The sequence below is a fragment of the Ictidomys tridecemlineatus genome, chromosome 5, assembly GCF_052094955.1.
Source record: "Ictidomys tridecemlineatus isolate mIctTri1 chromosome 5, mIctTri1.hap1, whole genome shotgun sequence".
Lineage (NCBI taxonomy): Eukaryota > Metazoa > Chordata > Mammalia > Rodentia > Sciuridae > Ictidomys > Ictidomys tridecemlineatus.
Genome location: NC_135481.1, coordinates 23134006 through 23154793, shown reverse-complemented (window position 1 = coordinate 23154793; position 20788 = coordinate 23134006). Strand labels below are relative to the sequence as shown.

Sequence of the window (20788 nt, the reverse complement as noted above, 5' to 3'; positions counted from 1 at the left end):
GGAGGAGTACTCCACACAGACAAGCGAAATGTGACCACCCAGTTGGATCAATCTAGGCAGAGCAAGCTCTCTTAGTCAAATGTCAATTTCTAGTAAAGATCACACCAATTGCATTAGCCAGTAAGTAATGGATGTATTATAGTGATAAGCTCAAAATCATAGGTCTTGGCTGAAAGGGGCATTATCATTCCATGCCTTCTATGAGAAAGCCCTTTATGTCTTCTACATGACAGATCTGGGTAGGGTGAAGAACAAGACTCCCAAAGGCCCACTTGAGTAGGCTGTACCATAATACCTCTTTTGACCACATTGAGAGAACTCTTTGGAGTCATTGGAATGACCCTTCATTTATAAAGGTTCTGGCTCTTAGTATTACATTGATCTTAACCTAGATAACTGTCTTTCCGAGTATCAGTTTCTTCATTAGAGAGCTGGGCACACATTTGTAATCCCAGAATCTTGGGAGGCTGAAGCAGGAGGATTGCAAGTTTGAGGCCAGCCTCATCAACTTAGTGAGGCCCTAAACAACTTAGCAAGACCGGTCTCAAAATAAAAAATAAAAAGGGCTGGGGATGTGGCTCAGTGGTTAACTGTCCCTGGGTTCAATCCTTGGTGCCAAAAAATAAAAAATAAAACCCAAAACCACCACCACCACCACCACAACAACAAAAAAAAACAAGAAGACTAGGGCAGAATCCACTTGATTACTTCTAGTTACGACATGCGTTTCTGTTCATCTTTATATTCTTCTTATTGCAAAGTAGAAAGGTGTGCTATTTTCCTCCCCAGTAATAATAGAGTTCCTACTTTGAATAACAGTTCTCTAGGTTGGAACTTTAAAGAACATAGTTCTCTATCCAGCCATCTCTCTTGCCATATCCTCCCAACCCATCTCTCAGGCTGGATCAGAACCAGACCTCTAGAGGCAAACGATCTTCTTCCCTCTTCATCTTACCCAGTGAATGGGATTTGAATGGGCTTCCCATAGTATCTGAGGATGGGGAGGAAGGCCCCACTTACTGCTAAAGTAACAAGGAAAGCAAAGGGGCATGTCAGAGGGGGATGTGCCCCAGGGCAGTGACCCTCAAAGTGTCTAGAGACAGGCAGCTTTATATGTAGCTCAAAACCCATTTGCTCACATAAATTCAGGAATTAAGAATAACATGAAGAGGGGCTGGGGTTATGGCTCAGTGGTAGAGCGCTCGCCTCGCACATGCAAGGTCCTGGATATGATCCTCAGCACCACATAAAAATAAATAAATAAATAAAAGTTATTGGTACAACTACAAAAAAATAAATATTAAAAAAAGAATAACATGTAGAAACATCCATAGCAACTTGACACATATATCTTAAGTCTGCTGAATTTAAGAACAAAAAATTTGCCTTATATTTTTATGCTTTTACAATTACTTTAGTCTACAAATACATTTTTATTATGTCTTATAAAAGTATGGTTTGTAATTAACTGGAATTTTTTAAAAAAACCTAAAAATTAAAAATCTTGTTTTTTCACTTTCACAGACAGTTTGAAAAATGGCGATCTAATGAATGTAGGTTCAATGACTCATTAGACTTAGAGAGGTTGGGAACCATGCTTAAAGTCAAATGCACTGTGGCCTGATTTAGCCTGAAAGACTACTTTGGCCAAGCTGAGGCAAAGGAGCTTTCCAGGTCCAGACTACAATGCTACACTGGAGCCGCTGTGTAAGTAACAATGTAATATTAACATTGCTTCTCTCAGGTTTCTTCCAGCTTGATTTTTCCTCCAATATAAAAGACAGCAGGAGCAGCAGCTGGGCTAAAGCAGGATAGAGACTCTTAAAGAGAACTGGTTTCTCATTTGCCAGGCCCCAGTATCCATAGCTCAGAGTTACACTGTGAGACTTCAGAGCAGGAGACTAAAGAACTGCCTTGTAATGCCAATTGGGAACGTCAGTATAAATAGGATTCTCTTCTCTGGGATGATTTGCCAAATGTGGCCCTAAAATGACCTTTTCAGGCTTAGAATCCTAAATTAATATCAAACCCCTGGGAATAGGTTTTTATGAAGTGAACTTTGTGAGTGAAGAAGAGACATTTTGTGAATTTTCAAAGTGCTATTTGAGGCGGTAGGGAAGTGTCTCAATGGCAGAGCGCTTGCCTAACTAATATGAAGCACCAGGTCCATCCTCAGTGCTGTAAAGAAAAAGAAGGAAGGAAGAAATAAAGTGCCTCAAATACAAAGCAGATTTATATGGGGCAAAAACTCTTAAGTTTATCTCTTAAGGTTTGAAGTTGATTGATCTGCAAATTGTATTTTTATTTTAAAAAATAATAAATATGAAATAAGGGCCCCAAAAGCTTTTGTAATGGGCTGAGGATATAGTTCAGTTGGTAGAGTGCTTGCCCTGCATGCACAAGGCCGTGGGTTCTAATCCCCAGCACCACAAAAAAAAAAAAAAACCACTTTTGTAACTCTCCCAGATATTACTTTATTTTGGGGAACAGATCTCCTGAATTCTAAGAATAGATTTTTTTCCCTCTCTCTCTCATTAAAGAAGCTATTAACTCACTGCAAAACCTCATAGTGGTATCTGGCTGATGCTGGGTAGTAGCCGTGGGATGATACCACACAAACTCCTTTCCCCTAAAGGTAGCATCCTATATCTTAAAACTGACAACACCGTCGTTATCATATACAGCAACTGCTCTCTCTCTCTCTCTGTTGTAGGAATTCTTCCAAAGGGAGCAATGTGCTAGCTAATGACATCCAGATTGTCTAATCTACCAGTTCATATGTGCATTTATTTGGTAATGGGTTTCTTCCCAAGCAAATGTAATGTTATGAGTTCAGATTTAGTGGTCCCAGTCTATGGTTCATGCTTGGCTTACCTGGGGGAGGAGGGGCGGCTCTCATTGGGTAGTTGGCATTCTGAGTCCCACTGGAATACCCTCTGCTTTGGATGGTGTTCCTTCTGGTAGGACCTGATATAAACAAGAAACACAATATCAAAATCAGTACTACTGTTTGGTTTTATGGCTCTGGATGGTTCTTTGCTAATGGAAAACACTTGAGAAATTTGGAATGCAGGTCTCAGATTTGCAGGAGACTGGCTGCAGTGGAGAAGGGAGATGTGATAGAAGTCCTACGCTGGTTGCCACTGGAGAGGAAGGGGCTGCAGGGTATTTTTATAGAGGTACAGTTTTTAAATGTTAGAGATAATGATTTTTCAAAGGGAGACTGATGCGCTCATAAAGATGTTTCTATTTTGTAGACTTTCAAAAGAGACAGAAGGACATATCAATGTTTGCACATGTTCTCAACACTTCATGGAAGCTCTACATGTGAGCACTGCCCTGTATTGTCATTGGCAAGAAATACATCACAGCACTAACTGCATGCAAGAGCTTGTGTTCCAGTCTTCCAAATACACACAGAGACCATGACGGATAGGAGCAGACTTGAAACCTAAACACAGACATGAAGACCAAGGAATTAGAAAACAAGCTGGCGCTGATGCGAATCATTGTAGGCCAGAGTTAGGGCTGGGACAGCAGGGCCAGATGGAATCTGTGATGGAATAAGTTCTCACCTGGGATATGTAGGAGAGTAGGAAGAGAGATAAAGAGGTAATTTCTTGTAAAGAGAAGAGCTGAAGCACAGAATTGTATGAAGTGATAATGTGCATGGAAAATAAAGGATGAAGTGGCATGGAGCGGGGATTCCTTCCCAATGCCTAGACCACTTCTACCTCAGCCCTAGAGAGATGAAGCAGTACTAGACAGCACACCGCTATGGGGCCTACTGAACATCTTGCTCACACACATCCTGCTGCTTATTTGCAGCCCGGCGTGGCTCTGCACTGTCCTCCAGGGTCCAGGCTTGCTAGGCCTCTGTATTCCAACTGGCTTTGGTCAATGGGAGGCACTGGCCAGAGATTGGAATGCTGAGGAAGGAAGGGCTGGATGTTGGGTCTGCCTGCTCCTGTCTGCATCCTACCCTGGTAGCTACTGGAGAGAAAGTAGCTCAACAATTCATTCACTCTGTCATTTCAGACTTAGAGGCAACAATGGTTTCTCACTGTTTCTTTTCCCTGGGTCCCTACTTTGTTCCCTTAACCCCACTCTCATCCTTTTATTTAAACTTCTCTGCAACATCCTACCGAAATGTGTTTTCTGAAAGTAGTTAAGTGATATACAGACACACACCAACATTTTCCAAGTGGCCATATATACTTTAAGCTATCATAGTATGTTTCTGCATTGTATTAACATGTCAGAGTAGTGCCAATGCATATGTACCTTTGTAGATGAACTTGATACAAGTTTTATGTATGATACCCTCTTCACTGACTATAAGCATAAGCTCAATTTTAGAAAAATACATACATATGTGAATGCATGGCATCTATGATTATCCTTTGCTGTGCTCTGTAAATTTATAAATATCAATTATAAGTGGAACAAGAACCAAAGGCCGGTGAAGGAGTTAGACTTGAGGTTGAGGTAGTGCATGTATGTGTGCCTATGTGTCTTCTAATGAAGCGCTCCTAAGTGATCACAGAGATCTTTGCTTTGACTTACAGCAGCATAGGGAAATCATGCAAGGAGTAGGTAAATGTGTTTGATTTCTTTTAAATTGGCACCAAGAATAATGTTGGTATTGTCAACAAGATCTGACTGGAAAGGGCTAGGAAGTTTGAAGCCAACAAACTGTTTTAAATATAGTTAATAGTGTAATGCCAGGTGTATTACACAGAAGAACTAAATCATTCAGAAAGTTTCAGCCTGTTTGTTTCCTTGATGTTGATTTAGTTTGAAATGTCCCGTCTGATGAAAACCCTGCCACAGGAAGTGTTAGATGCACCAATTTGGCCCCGGACCAGTGCATTCACCAGCAGCCCTGGGGAGAGGCACTGATGTAGAAAAGTCTTTCTGCTGCCAAGGGGCCCACAGGACACTTACGGGAGTTCTTCGGCAGCCCTGGTCCGATGCTGACCTGCAGCACTTTGTTGCTGGGCTTGAGGATGGCCAGGTCACCGAAGCCTTGGTGGAATTGCACTTGCCGGGAGCCTCCTGCGCTCCAGGGACCCCAGTTCTCCTTCTTCAACTTCAATTCAAGACTGTAACAAACATATTTGTTGGTATTAACAAATCGGAATTAATCAGTGAGAAAATGGTACTCATAGACCCAGCTTGGAATTCTGTTGTTGGGAAAGCATGTTATAAAAATGCAGCAAGACAAGACAACCTAGTAAGGGATGGGCACAGTACCCAGGATGTAGCACAACTACAAGTGACCACTGAACTAGAAGCAGAAGCTTCGGGACCTGGCACCTGTGTGAAACCAGTTGGTGAGAGAGATACCATATAAATATGACAATGTCACCTTGGCAGATAGTCTCAGGAGCTACTGCTTGGGGGACAGGAGGAAGGTGACAATTTCTAGGCCACACCTGCTATGCTGCATCATTTTGCTTCTAGCTGATTTCCCTGGGTCTGCATTGGTGCAGGACTGAGAGATAGATGCCAGACATAGATGAAGGTTCCATAGCATAGAATGTGGTTACTATTTCATTAAATTCTATTCTCCCACCAGTATTTCCTACCCAGACAAGGGGAAAAGACAAACACTAGCCAACAAAATCTAAACCCCCCAGGCAGTTTTAATTTTCCCATGCTTCCTATGTCTACATCACGCAATCCATATTTGTATTTTTTTTCTCATGTTTTCAGAAAGAAAAATAATTTCTAGTAGTTGCCTACTTGGCATTAAGGCTTTATATTTCCACGGATTCAAGCGTCCTCGCTCTTGTGAGTAGGAAGAGCTGAAGGATATTTCCATGTTATAGATGGGGAAGTTGAAGAAGAAAAACTAAGTAACTCTCAGCCAGCACATGTGAGATTAGAAGCTCACAGTATGCCAGTATCTGGTCCATAAGACCATGTTAACCAAAACAAATGAGGGTGAGCCAGGACACAAGACATTAACCATCCACCGTCCCTAAATTCCTATCTCCATCAATAGATTTTATTATCATTAATTGGGGAAATTTAAGCCCTTATCCCAATCACCTTTGTCTGCTTCCAGAGTGACTCTAGTGTTTGCTCTGCTGAATTAAACAAAATAAAACAAAACAAAACAAAACAAAAAAACTTTTTGATGGATGCCACTTAAAAATCTGCCAGTCCCTACCTCATTTGGGTGATCATTATCTAAATGACAAAATATACATTGTATAAAGTCATTATTTCATAGAAGTACAAAAATGACCTTTGCCAAGCTCTGATAACCACCCAGAGAATTTTAGCAGGCTCTAAGATTCCACAGGGAAATGGAAGCACCCACAGTGGGATTTGCTAAAGCTGTAAGACCCAGACCCCATGCCACAAGCCCTCAGGCCTCCCCTCCCATCAGTTGGTCCCCAGCAGTGGGACCAAGGCCCTCTCAGTTTTACTCAGAAGTTTGGACCCCAACTTACGTATTGCTGAATTTCAGAGGTAGTTGCTTCTGGGTTTTTTCCTCATAACGCTTTGCTAAGAGACTTAAAAATTCAGTTTTGAAGACGGATTCAAGAAGACTATCATATTCTTGCTCATGGAGAATAAAAATGTCATCTTGCATGGTGCTGTGAAGAGATTGGACAAATCTAATGAAAGCTGCACTTTTGTTTATTCCATCATCATCATTATTATTGGGAACTGGGGAGGGAAACAAGGGCCTTATTTATGCTAAGCACGTGCTTTACTACTAAATTACACCTACGGCCCATTATTATTTTTTACTCATTTTTTTAATCCTGTAAGAAAGTGCTAGGCTTTTTTTTTTTTTTTTGGTAGTACTGGGGATTGAACCCAGGCTTCATGCATGCTTGGTAGGTACTCTACCACTGAGATATGTCTTCCCAGTGCCCTCTTTCATAATCTTCACACAAAACATGCAACAATGAATAAGTAATAAGTTGATGAAATCTATTTTCAAAGGAAGTTTATAGTCCATCAAGAGCATAATACTTCTTCCACAAGATTTTAAAATTAAGAATTTAAGGATAATTTAGCCCATATTTTAAAAATCCATTTCTAAATTCAAATCCTATGTTCTGAAGATCATAAAAACCAGAAAGTTATGAACAGAATGAGACTGAAAAGGAACAATTCCATGTTAAGTTCCATTAGTAGAATTTATGATATGGCTGCCGCTATTGTCATAAATCAAAACCTGAAGAATTATAAGCTTGGTTATCAAAAGGGAAGCCGCACACTGGGCTTCATTTGCACTTATTAAGAACCTTCTGGCAAACACTGCTTTGCTTAAACTCCATGCCAGGTATTACTAGAATGTTCATACACATCTAAGCACAGAAAGAGATAAAACAGGTGTATCAACAACAAGCAGGAACAGATCATCACCTTAAGCTGATGAAGTTGGTTGGGCAAGGAAAGAACACACCACTGAAATCGCAGCCTGGACAGGGAAGGACCATGAGCAAACTCATGGCAGGAGTTCCTGGGAGAATGAAGTGCCAGGCTGAGGCAATCCAGTGCTGGCTAGACTTTGTGAAAACCAACAACACACAATGAGAATCTGTATTACCTAGCTGTTGGCTAGCACCCCAAAGGCTGCATATTATGCAAATTTATAAGTTCCTCCAACTGTTAAATAATAAGATGGAATTTTATTAGGTATTGTTTTTTGAGGTATTAAAAATAAATTAGATGAATCAATTTCAGTAAATTGATCATGGTAACATTTTAGTCTTTCTAAGTGCAGGAAATGCCAAATGATGGTTCCTTTAATGACCTGGGACAAGTCGTCCAACATAGGGGCTGTGCTGTTCCTGGGGCTCCTGATACTGCTGCCCCAGTAGGTTTAACTGTGGTTGTGACAAAGGAAAGCATAAGGTGAGTGCATTAAGTGGAGTTCTGGAGCACAGAGAATCTTGGAGACCAGGGATTTTCTTTCCATGTAAAACCATATCTCTTGTGTTCCCTCTGATCAGCCCCATGAACACGACAAGGTAGGAGTGGGATGTCGTTAGACCTTCAGGTCTTCCTTGGGGTACTATCCCAGGTTTGTCAGGAACCTTCTTCCCTGGGCTAGCATGCAACCAGGGACTGTAGCTGATGGAGCCAGTAGCTAGAGCCATAGACTCTGTCATGATCTGAATGTTCCTTGTGTCCTCCAGTTCATATATTGAAACCTAATGGTTAGTGTAAAGTATTAAAAGCTTGGGTCCTTTAAGAGATAGTGACTTTAAAAAAGGCACAAGGGAGAGCTTGCCCCTCCCACTCTTCCACCTTGTGAGATACAACAAAAGGTACCATCTATGAAGCAGAAACAAGACTTCACCAGAATAGGAGTTCATAATCCGCTTGAATCAAATGTATGAAAAATGATATGTCAAGAGCTTTGTAATGTTTTGAACAACTAATAATAATAATAATAAAAAGACTTCACCAGACACCAAATCTGCCCTCACCTCAATCTTGGACTTGCAGCCTCCAAAACTAAGGGATAAATTTGTTCTTTAAGTATTATCTAGTTCCAGATATTTTGTTATAAGAGGAGGAATGAAATAAACCTCTCAGTCTTCTTACAGGAATGGAATTTGGTAATCCACAGGAGAAAAAGAGAGTTAAACCAGAACCATGGCACCCAAGGATGTAAAGATACACAAACCACAGGGAAGGAATAAAGTGAACTAGAAGTCCAACACCAACAGCAAGGGAAAGGAACTTGGCCCATGTGCGGTCTGTTTAAGAGAATGCCAAAGAGTCTTGGCTGTGAGGTTAGAATACTTTTTGAGCATTTTTGGATGAATAATGACTATTTGGGTGGAGCACTGGCCATTGTTATTACCTCAAGAATTCATTTTCAAACATCCCTAAATCACACCCATGCTTCTTGCCCACTCTTGTGATAGCCAAGGACCAGGGTTTACTGTTGCAATGAAAACAGTGACAACCAGTTGTAAACAACATAGTGTTTTTGTTTCTGTCCTTCAACAATGTATGGAAGCAAATCAAAGGCACTGTACCAGTCCTACATCACTTGGGAGACAAGCACATATTCTTCCCTTTTAATGGTTCAACCAGGAAGTTGTACAAGTCACTTCTGGTCACACCCCATCAGACAGAACTATGTCATGTGGCTATACGTAGCTGCTAGGGGGCATGGGAAAACTTTGGGTAAGCTGCTGGCCATTAATCATAGAGAGAAAGAGAGTGAGAGAGAGAGAAAGAAGAAAGAAAGAAAATGTGAATGGGTATGGTGGGACAGCTCACCATCTCTATCTACCTCTTTATTCACAGATATTTCCCAAACTAGGAATTAGAATCTTTCCACAAAGTTTAGAATAACGTGCTTCAGGGGTACTGCCACAAAACTACTATCATCCTCCTGTTTCTGGTCAGGCAAACTCTGGAATTGTCTTCATCACTTCAATTACAGCTCAGACTCAAAAGACAACTAAAAGCTAGTCCCAAGAGTTCTATTATGGTTTGGATGTGAGGTGTCCCCCAAAAGCTCACGTGTGAGACACAGCAAGAAAGTCTGAGAAAAAATGATTGGGTTATGAGAGTCTTGACCTAATCAGTGATTTAATCCTGGTAGGGATTAACGAGTGGTAACTGAAGTGGTAGGGTGTAGCTGGAGAAGATGGCAATTGGGGCCTGGCTTTGGGGTATATATTTGTATCTGGCGAGTGGAGTCTCTCTCTCTCTGCTTCTTGATCACCATGATGTGAGCTGCTTCCTTCTGCCACACACTCTGCCATGATGTTCAGCCTCATCTCAAGCCCTGAGAAATGGAGCTGGCCTTCTGTGGACTAGGACTTCTGAAACTCTAAGCCTTCAAATAAACTTTCCTCCACTACAGTTGTTCTGGTCAGATCCTTTAGTCACAGCAGTGTGAAAAAGCTGACTTAAACAAGCTCTCCCTAGTCATCTGGAATTAATGAAATAAAATCCAAGTATCTTAGCCCAGGTATAGTAAGACTGTCACCTTAGATAGCAAACCCATGTGGTGGGAAAGAGGAAAACAAAAGCATTGGCTTTTGGCCTGTGAGGTGGGAAATAAACTCCTTGCTTTTACGGCATGACTCAGAGTCCTCTGACACATCTGGACATGTCTGATTTCCTGGTGGTACTTTGAGCAAAATGGTGATTGTTCAACAGGGCAAAAGAGCATAAGACAAGTAACCTTGAGAGGCTTAATGTGTTTAGACATTTAAGGAGTTTCATTGCAATATGGAAAAAGAGCAAGCAAACTAAGACTTCAAGGTCAATAAGCATGAATCTGGAAAAGAGATGTGTTTGGACACTTTGACTTCAACCATCAAATTAAAGAACTCCTCCTTTCAGTGACCTGGACTTAAGAGTTACTAAACTCATCTTCACCCAGGCCAGAGTCTCAACTCATTCCCCTCTCCTCAGCCCACGCTCCTGGGTCTGGAAACAAAGGTTGAAGGTTTATTTATTCTAAAAAATCAGACTTATCTTTGGACATCACCCCTGTCTTATTCATATGCACAAGCTACAATTCCTTACAGATGTTTGATGTTGTCCCTTGTGTTGAAAAATCCTCTACTAGTCTCTGGTTTGGCTCTGTCCTTGTTTTTTTTATTCCCCATCATTGTGGCTTATTGAATTGCTGACAACACAAGAAAATCTTTTAATCTCTTAACCATTACATATTCCGCACAAAAGTGTTAGTTACAAAACAGTGAGTAAAATTTTAAAGGAGTTTTATTTAAGTCTCTAAGTTTTACTGGAAGAAATATAGAATAAGAAGGAGAAGGAGAATAAGGACAAGATAAAGCTTGCCCAGAATTCTACTACTCAGAGAAGCCAGTGTCACCAGACTTAGATCCCTCTTAACTTGCCCGAGGAAGCCCAGACATGCAACAGGCCTCAGCACTCTGTGGCTACCTTGGAGAAGTGTCATCTGATCACCTTGGGAAAGGCCCACTCCTCTCCTTCCTCCTCAGGAATATCTATGCTCTATGGGGCACTTTGGTTCTGTTACTCTTTCCAGAACAGAAGGGACTTGCTTGAGGCTGTCCTGGGTCTCCTCCACACCTTAGAAGGAATCCCAGGGCTCCACACAAGGTTTGTGTTCAGTCCAATGTTGTTGACAACATCCATGTTCCCAAAGGTACAGGCTGCAGCGAGTTAAGATTTCAATAATGCTTCGGCTCAGCAGAATAGATGGTGGCATAGGCTGTTCTTATTGCTAGAAAGTTGAGAGCATCTAGGCAATGCAGCATTCTAGGCAAGAACCTTGTGACCAGGAAGCTGGAGCCTGTTGAAGGCACCCCCTTATAGGCTGCTTATCCAATTACAGGTAAGTATTGTTAAATCTTTTGACCCAGACAAGTAGAGCTTTTGGTCTTGGCCTCTGGTGGTCAGCTACTGGAGTGATAAGGAATTATTAGAAGTCCTGTCAGGGAGATCCCCAAATATGAGATTTCCTGGCACCAATCTCAATGATACAATAGTAAAGTCAAGAACATAGGTCATTTTACTCGTAATCATTCTTTTAGCACATTGGTTTTCAAATAAGAGTAAAACCAGGACAAAAATCTTCCTGCTTATTTATATTTGAAATATTGGGGATTAAACCAAGGGCCTTGCATATGCTAGGCACATGTTCTACTACTGAGCTACATCTCCAGTCCTTTTTATTTTGAGGCAGGGTCTCTCTAAATTGCCCAGGCTGGCCTCCAACTTGTGATCCTCCTGCCTAAACCTCCTGTTGTTGGAACCATGCCCAGTACAAAAAAGTAGTTCTTGAAGGATCCTTTAAAACGGATACTCAGAGCTGGTGAGCCCCTCCTAATATTCTTGCCCAGTCTCCAATGAAGCATTGCTGGTCTGGTCTAATTTTTATTTGCTTGAGAATTTTTCCTATTCAAAGTAACTTGGCATCCCTTTAAGCAACTTTAGTCTTCATCTTTCTTTAAGCTATTGGCCCTATTTCTACCTACTATGATCCTATATTTTCCTTGCAAATGAAAACTTTAAAAAGCAGACTCTCAACATTTAATGTCTACTATATATATTTGGAAAATCCCTGACATATAACAAAGTAGAAGAGTGGAATAAATTGACACATGCTAGCTGTTTTCAGCAATTATTGATCCATGGTTTATCCTGTTTATCTATATATCCATTCTGAACACTTCCACATATAAACTAGGTTATTTTAAAGCAAAGTGCAAATCTTATATTGTTTCTGTCCTTAAATATTTCAGTATATATCATTAAAAGATAAAATCTTTCTATATAAAAATAACTACTATACTCTTACCACACCTTAAAAAATGAACAATAAATCCTTCATATCAAATATTCATTTTAGTCACATTTCCCATGGTGCCTACTGATTGTTTTTCAATGACTTATTTGACTGAATAGGGGCTTGTGAGCCCACTCTGCACTAACATTAGTTATGTTTGTTAGAGTTAGAGGTGCCTTAAAGATCAAGCTTGTGGGACACTTTGATAGTCCTACTGGAGGGGTTCATAAAGGGATTATCAATCCAGCCAATAGTTAAGGAGTTCATAAGGGGATTATCAATCCAGCCAACAGTTAACTAGTGGGTTTCATACATTCTTGAAAATACATACAGATGTTGTAACTCTTTTCCTGAATTACAAGACAACTGTTAAATTCTTTTGCAATGCCAGCACTGAAGTGTTTTGAGACACATCCACACATTCGCCCACACCTACACCCATACCCATGTTAGGTAGACTAGTACCACAGTTAATTTCTACTTTAGGTTTCATTCTGCAAACACTACCTTCCATCTGGTTGCTTTCCTCAATTGGTTTCTGATTATTGGCCTTATCCAATGAATGAAGGAAATGAGAGGCCAATATTAGTCTTAGTAAGTGTGAGGCACAGTAACTGCAATTTACAGACATTACAAGTTAAAATCACTGAGGCTCTTTTTTTTCCCCCCTTTAGAACTAGAACAAGTCTTAGGCTATCTAAGTACCTCATTTGATTCCATCCTCTACAAAGGAAAAGCCACATGGAAGTAAATGATCTTCTAGACCATGAATACTAAGGAGGACAAAGAAAAATAAGCTGGTTTTATCATGAGACATTGTATTTCTGGGGGTCTGTGGGAGAAGGGGAAAAATCAGAACTATCTATGAGTACAAATATTCTGTTTGATAAACTTGAAGGATGTGATCAAAGGAAAGTGTTAATGTGCTTGATATAAATGTAGTTATATTAGAATTATTTCCTATCAGGGCCATCATGAGCCTTTCTCCAGTGGTCTTATGGACTGAAGATGGACCTGGGCAATAACATTAGAAGAACAATAATCACTTTCAGAATAACAGCCACATGTGGCATAGAAGTGAGATTCCTTTGGCTTTTAGCTACAGCTAATGTCCAGTACCCACTGCACTGTTCAGTCAACTCAGCTCAGCTGAGGTACAGCAGGGCACATGCAATGTGGGGAGACGGACAGGGAGGAAAGAAAATGAAGTAACAGCTTCCAGTTGGGTTCCTTGGAACCCCAAGGGCAGCCTCAAGGCCCAGCTAGTCAGGAAGGGTGTGGGCAGAAGGTTGTGACCCAGTCAATGAATAGTAGGCTCAGGAAAACCCAAGCAGCATCCAGACATTGTTCTTGAGATCCATGACACTGAGACCTACCTGAGGTGGGGGCGGGGGCTGTGAGCAGGATAATGGTGGACTCATCTGCTCAGAATGTCACGCCTGAGTTCACATGTTTTAAACACAGCCGCACTGCCCTGCCTAGCCCTTCATCCAGCAACATTAGGGACAGATAGAATCAGACCACACAGCCAAGGCAAGAAAGGACAATGGAAATCTGTTTTAGATTGTCACACTAGGCCAGGGTTTCCAGCCTGGTAGGCTATATGCCAGACCACTTTTGAAAGCATACCTTTTCCTGAGCACAGCAGATTTATCTTCTAGGTAAACTGAGTTTAGAGAGGGGTCCTGATTCCAGTTACACATGTCCACAAGTGAACAGAGCATCACATTTTGACAGACTTCTGCTGACAAAGGCAGCCTAGCTCTGCGCAGCCCACTCCTCCTCTCTTCTCAGTGTTCTGGGTATCAGCACCATTTCTTCTCATCAGAGGGAAGCTACTCAAGTTCAGGGTACACAGGGAGGTCTTCTCACACACAGAAACCCCTATGCCGCAATGAAGCATGAGTATCAGCAGAAAAAGCAAGGGCCCTATCCAAGGTCTTGCAGGAGCTTCCAATGCCAGTGAGCCTGCAGCCAATGGGAGCATGTGGTAAAGACTCCCAGGCTACTGGTTACGCAGAATAATCTATGGAAGGCCCAAAGAATCTTCCATTCCAGGATACCTGCTCAGTCTTTGATGGTAAATGGGTCAGGTTTTGAAAATGGGTGGGAGAGCTGGTGGACAGGCCTCTGAACCCTTGGGTCCACTTCAGTAAGAGCAATTGTCCTCTAATTTGTTCCATACACTAGATTTCTTTCTAAAATGCCATGGGAACACAGGCTCTGAGTCTTCCTTCATTAGAGGAACTAACCAGAAGGCAACTTTGTCTTGGTATCATATTCTTACCCTATCAGAAGTCCTTGAGACTAAAGTTCAGGTCCTCTTTAAATAGAAAGAAACTTACATTCTCATCTTGATTTTGACAACTGGGAAGCCAGCCCTGCATTTGGAATAGCAGGTGGAGACGTTGAGGAGAGAGAGGGCAGTTCAGCCTCGGCCCTTCCCCACTCACCTGAGGGACACCGATAAAATCCTCTCCATCTCGATTCTCCGCTTCAGGACTTCTTTCACAAGGCCTTTGTCTGGGCCCTGTTTGACCTTTTCTCTTCCGATTAAGTACATGCACTTTGGGGTGAGAAGCAGGTCTCGCTTCACGCCCTGTAAGGAGAGGAACTTTAAGGTGGCAGACAGACATGATCAAAGTGATAACTATCTCCACAACAAGTCACTGTTACCAGCACAGAGGGAAGCTTCCTTGAGCAGCAAATCTTCACGGTTATTCCACTTACCACCTAACCAGACCTCAAGAGGGAAGAGCCAGCATATATGAAAAACCAGTCCTCCTCACTGAGTGAGACCCCTTTCAGAATAAAAATTATAAAGGGCTGGGGATGTAGCTCAGTGGTAGAGCACCCCTGGGTTCAATACCCAGTACCACAACAACAAAATCTATAGTGGACACGATCTGCTTTACCAGAACAGCAAAATCCCAAGTTATTTTTATGTGTTGGCAACTCTCAGAGGTGATGACAGCGTGTACCTTGAACCTCCTGTCATACTTGGTGACGGTGTCAGCAAAGTCAATCTTCTCCCTCTTGCCCACAAACTGCTGGAGTTCCGGGTGCTCTTCCATCCCAATGTAATCCCCAATAAAGTTCCGGTTAATACTGTTTCTTCTTCGCTCCTTCTTGTTCAACAACAGGTCTGAGGCTACCATTCCCAAGAAGGTGGAAAAAGAAGAAGAATCAGTCAGCCAGAAAAAGGAGGAAGATATTTAAGAGTGTAAATATACAAAGAAATCATGAATGACGCAAGATATTTAGCACACAACACTCTATGCCAAATAAAATAGAACTTGTAGCTTCATTTAAGCTCAGATCTACTTGAGATTTGTTAAACAGAGGAAACAAAATGACTAAAATACCTTCTTCTCTCATTTGGACATATTTCTTCCGGGCCACAAATTTACGCCATGATTTCTGTATCACTCGAGCATACCCGTCATACTTTCTCTCTCTCATCTCTTCTAGAAGAAATAACTGTGAATGTAGAGAAAACAAACATGAGCCAATCCACAAAATCTGAGCATCACTCTTTTTTAATGTTGTTATTTCAGTGTAGTTGAGGAAAGATAGGAGGAGCAGCTTCTCAGACTCAAGAACAAATATGTAAAATTATTTCGATGACATCTTTATGGTAATGATAAATTCTTTACCTACATACTTTTTTCTTCTAATAAAAAGCAATGGGAAATGGTTGAATTTGAGTATGTTATTATAGTTTCTGCCCTGCTTTGCTCAAAGTCTCTGTGACTTGTTCCTCACCTTGATCCATAGAGGATAGTAGGTGGCCAGATTAAATGAGTTGGCGGAGGCTGCTGGCGGAGGCTGCTGCTGTTGTTGGGTGCTGTGTACAGCCTCGAAATAGAATTTTCTAGGCTTCTGCCAGAGCAGAATTGTACTGCCCTACTTTCAGTTCCATGGAAGTCTAGACTTCCTGCCTCACAGGATTCTCCAAGGAGTCACTGGGCCAGGGGATAAGAACCTCAGTGACTGGGGCCCACTCTAGATGGAACTTGGATTCACTAAAGAGAGCGGGCATCATTTAGAGGCCTAAATCAGACTCTGGCAGGTCTGAAGAGTCAATTAATACTGACTGCTGTGATGCACTCAACCAGATTTCAGAATACAACAAATAGCTGTAGAGTGCTGCGTATCCACTGTAGTTAAGAATCATTCTAAACCCTTTATGTAGTTATTTTATTCAACACCTCAACAACTATGTGAGCCACATATCTCCATTTTGCCAACGAGAATATCAAACTGAGATTGGGTGGGGCCAGAAAGCAAACCAAGGTCTTTCAGCCTCTGCCATTCTCCTCCTTATCCAGACATATGAGTCTTACTCAGTAAACCTGCATTTGATCCATTTGTAAAATAGTGGGAAATTTTCTCATTCACCTTGGAAGTGGTTTGCATGATTCTCTAGAAAAAAAGTTAAAAATAAAATAAAAAGGACTGATAGAAACCCAAAGTAAAGATGATGAATAGTCATTGCAAGAATGTTCCAGAAGTAAACAAGTGAAGTTGGTTTGAAGTTGGTTTGTTGTCTCTGTTTATCTGGGTCTGCATTAGGAGCTCCAGTGCTGCCCCAGATGTGTAGAAACAACATCTCCAAGTGCACATACCCAGGGAAAGGCCACCTAACTCCACAGCCTTTAGTGCTACATGCCATAGGCCTAAGGAGCAATTTCTAACCCAATATGGAATATGTTGTTTACCAACTGGACAGAATGTTTAAAATCTGAGCCCTGTGGTTGCCTGTTATAATGTGTTGATTTTTCTTATCTGTTTTTTGAGTTTCTGGAGTAAGCCTTGTTTCCTTCTTATTTCCCAGAACAAGCTTGGGAGTGAAAAAGAGAATACACTTGTGAGAGAATACACTTGTGAGAAAAAAATAAGCAGCAAATAATTTCCAACTTCTGTAGATATTAACTTGGTTTTAGGTTTTGTTTCCAAAAGCCCATGGCATTTAGAAATCAGGGAAGTTAATGAATAAAGAGACAGAAAAGTCAAAACCATAGACACATGTAACAACAACAAAAACCACTTTGGTGTCTAATATTTAATGTCATTTTCAAAGCTAAACAAGTTATATTGTGTGTTCAACACTTATTATGGAAGTTAAGGCAAAACCATAAGACAGATTTTTTTTTTCTTCTATGTAGTTTTTGGTACTGGGGATTGAACACAGGGGAGCTTAACCACTGAGCCACGTCCCCAGTCCTTTTTATGTTTTTATTTTGAGACAGGGTCTCACTAAGATGCTTAGGACCTTGCTGAGTTCCTGAGGCTGGCTTGGAACTTGTGATCCTCCTGCACAAGGCAGATTTTAAAAACCAACTTTTGTACAAGCATTTGCAAGTCAAGGCTAGATGTGGACTGAAGAGGTTGGGGAAGAGGAAGGTGATGTGTGTGTGTGTGTGTGTGTGTGTGTGTGTGTGTGTGTGTGTGTGTACATTCACACACATGCATGCGTGGAAAGATGTGAGAAGGATAATGCAGTGATGGCAGTGAAGCATCTTAAAGGACGGCAAAGAATACAAGAACCAAAAATAAATCTTGGTTTTGGATATAAATTCCCAAAGCTCAACGGAATCAGAATAAAAATGTATGAAAAATATTGAGGTCGTTTTAATTATATATGAAAATTTAGCAAGTTGAAAAGTAAAAGCGGTATGAAACAACAGAGAACTCTGCATTGTACTGACAAATCACTCCATCCCGTTTTAGAAAGAACAGGAACTGCTCTGTGGGTTGCTTAATGGCGTATGACACAACATTTTCATTTTATATTTGGAAATGAAATTGCTGTGAAGCTACAAATAACTCAAAGTAGAAAAATGCTACCACAAACTTTTCATAAACCGGTTCTATTGATGTGTGCCACTTATGTACTTAATGGTCTTTGGTTCACAAAGCCATTCAGCTACAGCTATTATCATCCTGAGCCTCAGGCCCATCCCACAAGGCATGCAGAACAGAGTTCGGGGAGAAGGAAACCCACTGAGAGGCCAGGATTTGCCTAAAGTCAAGTGTTCCTATTTCTTCCACTTTTAAGTTCCCGTATATTTCCCCTTGGTCTGATGACTAATTTTGCCAAGTTCACCACTGACTCTTGAAATGGAGTCTTGTGATAATTTCAGGAACCTCAAGAAATGATGATGTTGAACCTCAGTTCCAGCAATTTTCCCACCTTAAAAAGCAATGTCTTTATTCCATAGGCCCAGAGCTACTAGGGCAAAATTACTAAGGGGCTTTGCTGGATTTCTGCTCAAATGCACAACTTTCTATGGACATTCACCAAGCTCACAGTGACCACATCCTTATTAGGAAAGATAAAGAAGTTTCCCTAAATTAATCCATATAGAGGACTGCAAAATGTATGAACCATAAAATGCATTTGTTTGAATGCATTACTAGTAAGTATTCATGTTCCAGAGACCTGAGATTTCTCTTCCAATCTATTCTCCTTGAAGTCCTTCCCCAGCTCTCTCATGGTCTTCCAAGTACAATCCTAGGAATTCCCATCCTGGATTCCATTCCACCCTTCAGGAAGAACCTAAGCTTGTTTATTTGGCCTGTTTGTCACCGAGAGGAAGATGCAGAATTGACCAAGCCTCCTTTATGACTCAAAGAAGTCTCTTCTCAGCTTAAACATTATGAATAACTATGGGGAACTTTCTGTCTGAGGTACCCAGTGCATACTGGCAAACAGAACAGAGTCCCTGCCCTGAAAGAGATTGCCACCTAGCAGGGGAAAGCAATAGCAAGTGACAAAAGAAGCCTGTCTGTGGGAGACACCTTTTTATATATGCCAAATGCTCTGAAGGAAGTGAGTAGAGCTGTGATAGCTAGAAGGGGACAGGAGTGTGGGAAATGATCCACCTGGATTGGGAAGAGAGGGAGGGTTCTGTGAGATGATGGATGAGGAACAGCAGCCAGCCCCATGGTGCTGTGTAGGAGAGGGATTGTGGGGAGGTGGTCGTGTACTCACAGACTCAGGGGCTTTGATGAACACTTTACTCCTCCCCAGCTGGAACTGGTCGCTGTCCATGTTGACAGACTGCAGCAAGTGGAGGACGCCTTGCTTTTCATCTCCTCTCCACACAGGCCAGGTGGCTTTGGTCAGAATGGCATACCTGTGAGGACAATCAGGAAAGAACAGACTCAGTTTGGACCACCTGGACTCTGTGTGGAGTGAGGCAGCAAGAACCCTGCTGTCACCGAGGTATTGGGAATCCACTCACTTCCACTCAGAGCTACAGGAATGGACCTCAACGACCAGAAAAATCCCTCAAGTCTGAGATGCCCATCACAGAGCTTTCTCTTACGCCCTCCCTATCCCATGGTTTCCATGTTAACATCCTGATGAAAATCAGCATTCCCGTTTTACCACTGACTGTCTAAAAATAGCCCTGCTAAAGGTCACTTGTGACACTCTTCAGGCAAAAATAAATTGTCTTTTTTGGATACTAATCTCTCCTGATTTCATAGCACAATTAATGCAAAGAATTTTACAAAGCTCCCTATAAGCAACTGTTATAACTACTGTTCACCAACTTTTAGCCTGGACATTCTGTGTGTCCTTAGTCATAGGGCCAGAATGACCTGATCGTGGCCATCTCTGACCTCATCTCTTCTGCTCTGCTTTTGACTCACTACGTTCCTTCAAAGCGCACCCTCTTCTTCACACACACCAAACTTTTTCCCTCCCCCACAGCTTTTGCCCATGCTGTGCTGTTCTCCTAACTCCTCACTTGGCTGGCTTCTCCTACTCAGGGTGACACAGCTTCAGGAACACTTCCAGACAGGCCTTCTCGGGCCACCTAATCAAAAATTACTCCCCTGATATTTTCTCTGATAGCAAATAGCGTTTTTCCTTCATGCCATGGACCATCATTCATAATTATATTACTATTGGTGTTGACCTGTTGATATATGTTTCCCCTATGAAGATGACAGCCCCATGAGTGGATGACCCATTTGTGTGGCCCAGAGTGCACAGGCAGCACCTAAGTAATGCCTGGCACACAGCAGGAAAAACTAACATGAATGGCTAGCACACAAGGCCTGCTCTCTCTGCATCGAGTGCTATGATTGGTGCTTTAGATGCATGATCTCATTTTAATATTATAGCAAATTACTATCACAATTATGTTGAAGGTGACATAACTGAGGAGAGAGAAGCACATTATAGGATATAAAATACAGAAGGAAACTTCAGAGGAGTGTGCAGGTGGGCAGTTGGCAGGTGTGGCCTTGGTCCACACACACTTATGGCATAGGCCTTGAGAACCATGGCCCTGTTTATTTCCAGAAACTGCTATCAGGATTAGACTGACTTATGGCAGCCAAGGGAGAAGGGAAAAGACTGGCCCTGCCTTCAGGGTCTAGGGCTCAAGGGGAGCTGGTTGGGACTAAGGTGATTCTAAAAGCCCACACTGCTCCCACTAAGAGCCTCCCCCTAATATTGTCTGATGATATATTAATTTCCTGGAGAAGTAA

At 41.7% G+C, this 20788-nt stretch overlaps 1 protein-coding gene across 1 annotated transcript in view; it reads right to left on the bottom strand.

Annotated features, from left to right (window-relative positions):
- The window catches only part of Myo1e (myosin IE), a 191603-nt gene that overhangs the window by 19217 nt on the left and 151598 nt on the right, over positions 1-20788 (bottom strand). The window contains exons 19-25 of the mRNA XM_005316629.5: positions 19278-19422; positions 15646-15760; positions 15262-15431; positions 14734-14879; positions 6465-6611; positions 4948-5105; positions 2875-2967 (exon numbers count right to left, since the gene is read on the bottom strand). Of these exons, the coding sequence (XP_005316686.1) occupies positions 2875-2967; positions 4948-5105; positions 6465-6611; positions 14734-14879; positions 15262-15431; positions 15646-15760; positions 19278-19422 (974 nt within the window). The remainder of the gene's footprint in view (positions 1-2874; positions 2968-4947; positions 5106-6464; positions 6612-14733; positions 14880-15261; positions 15432-15645; positions 15761-19277; positions 19423-20788) is intronic.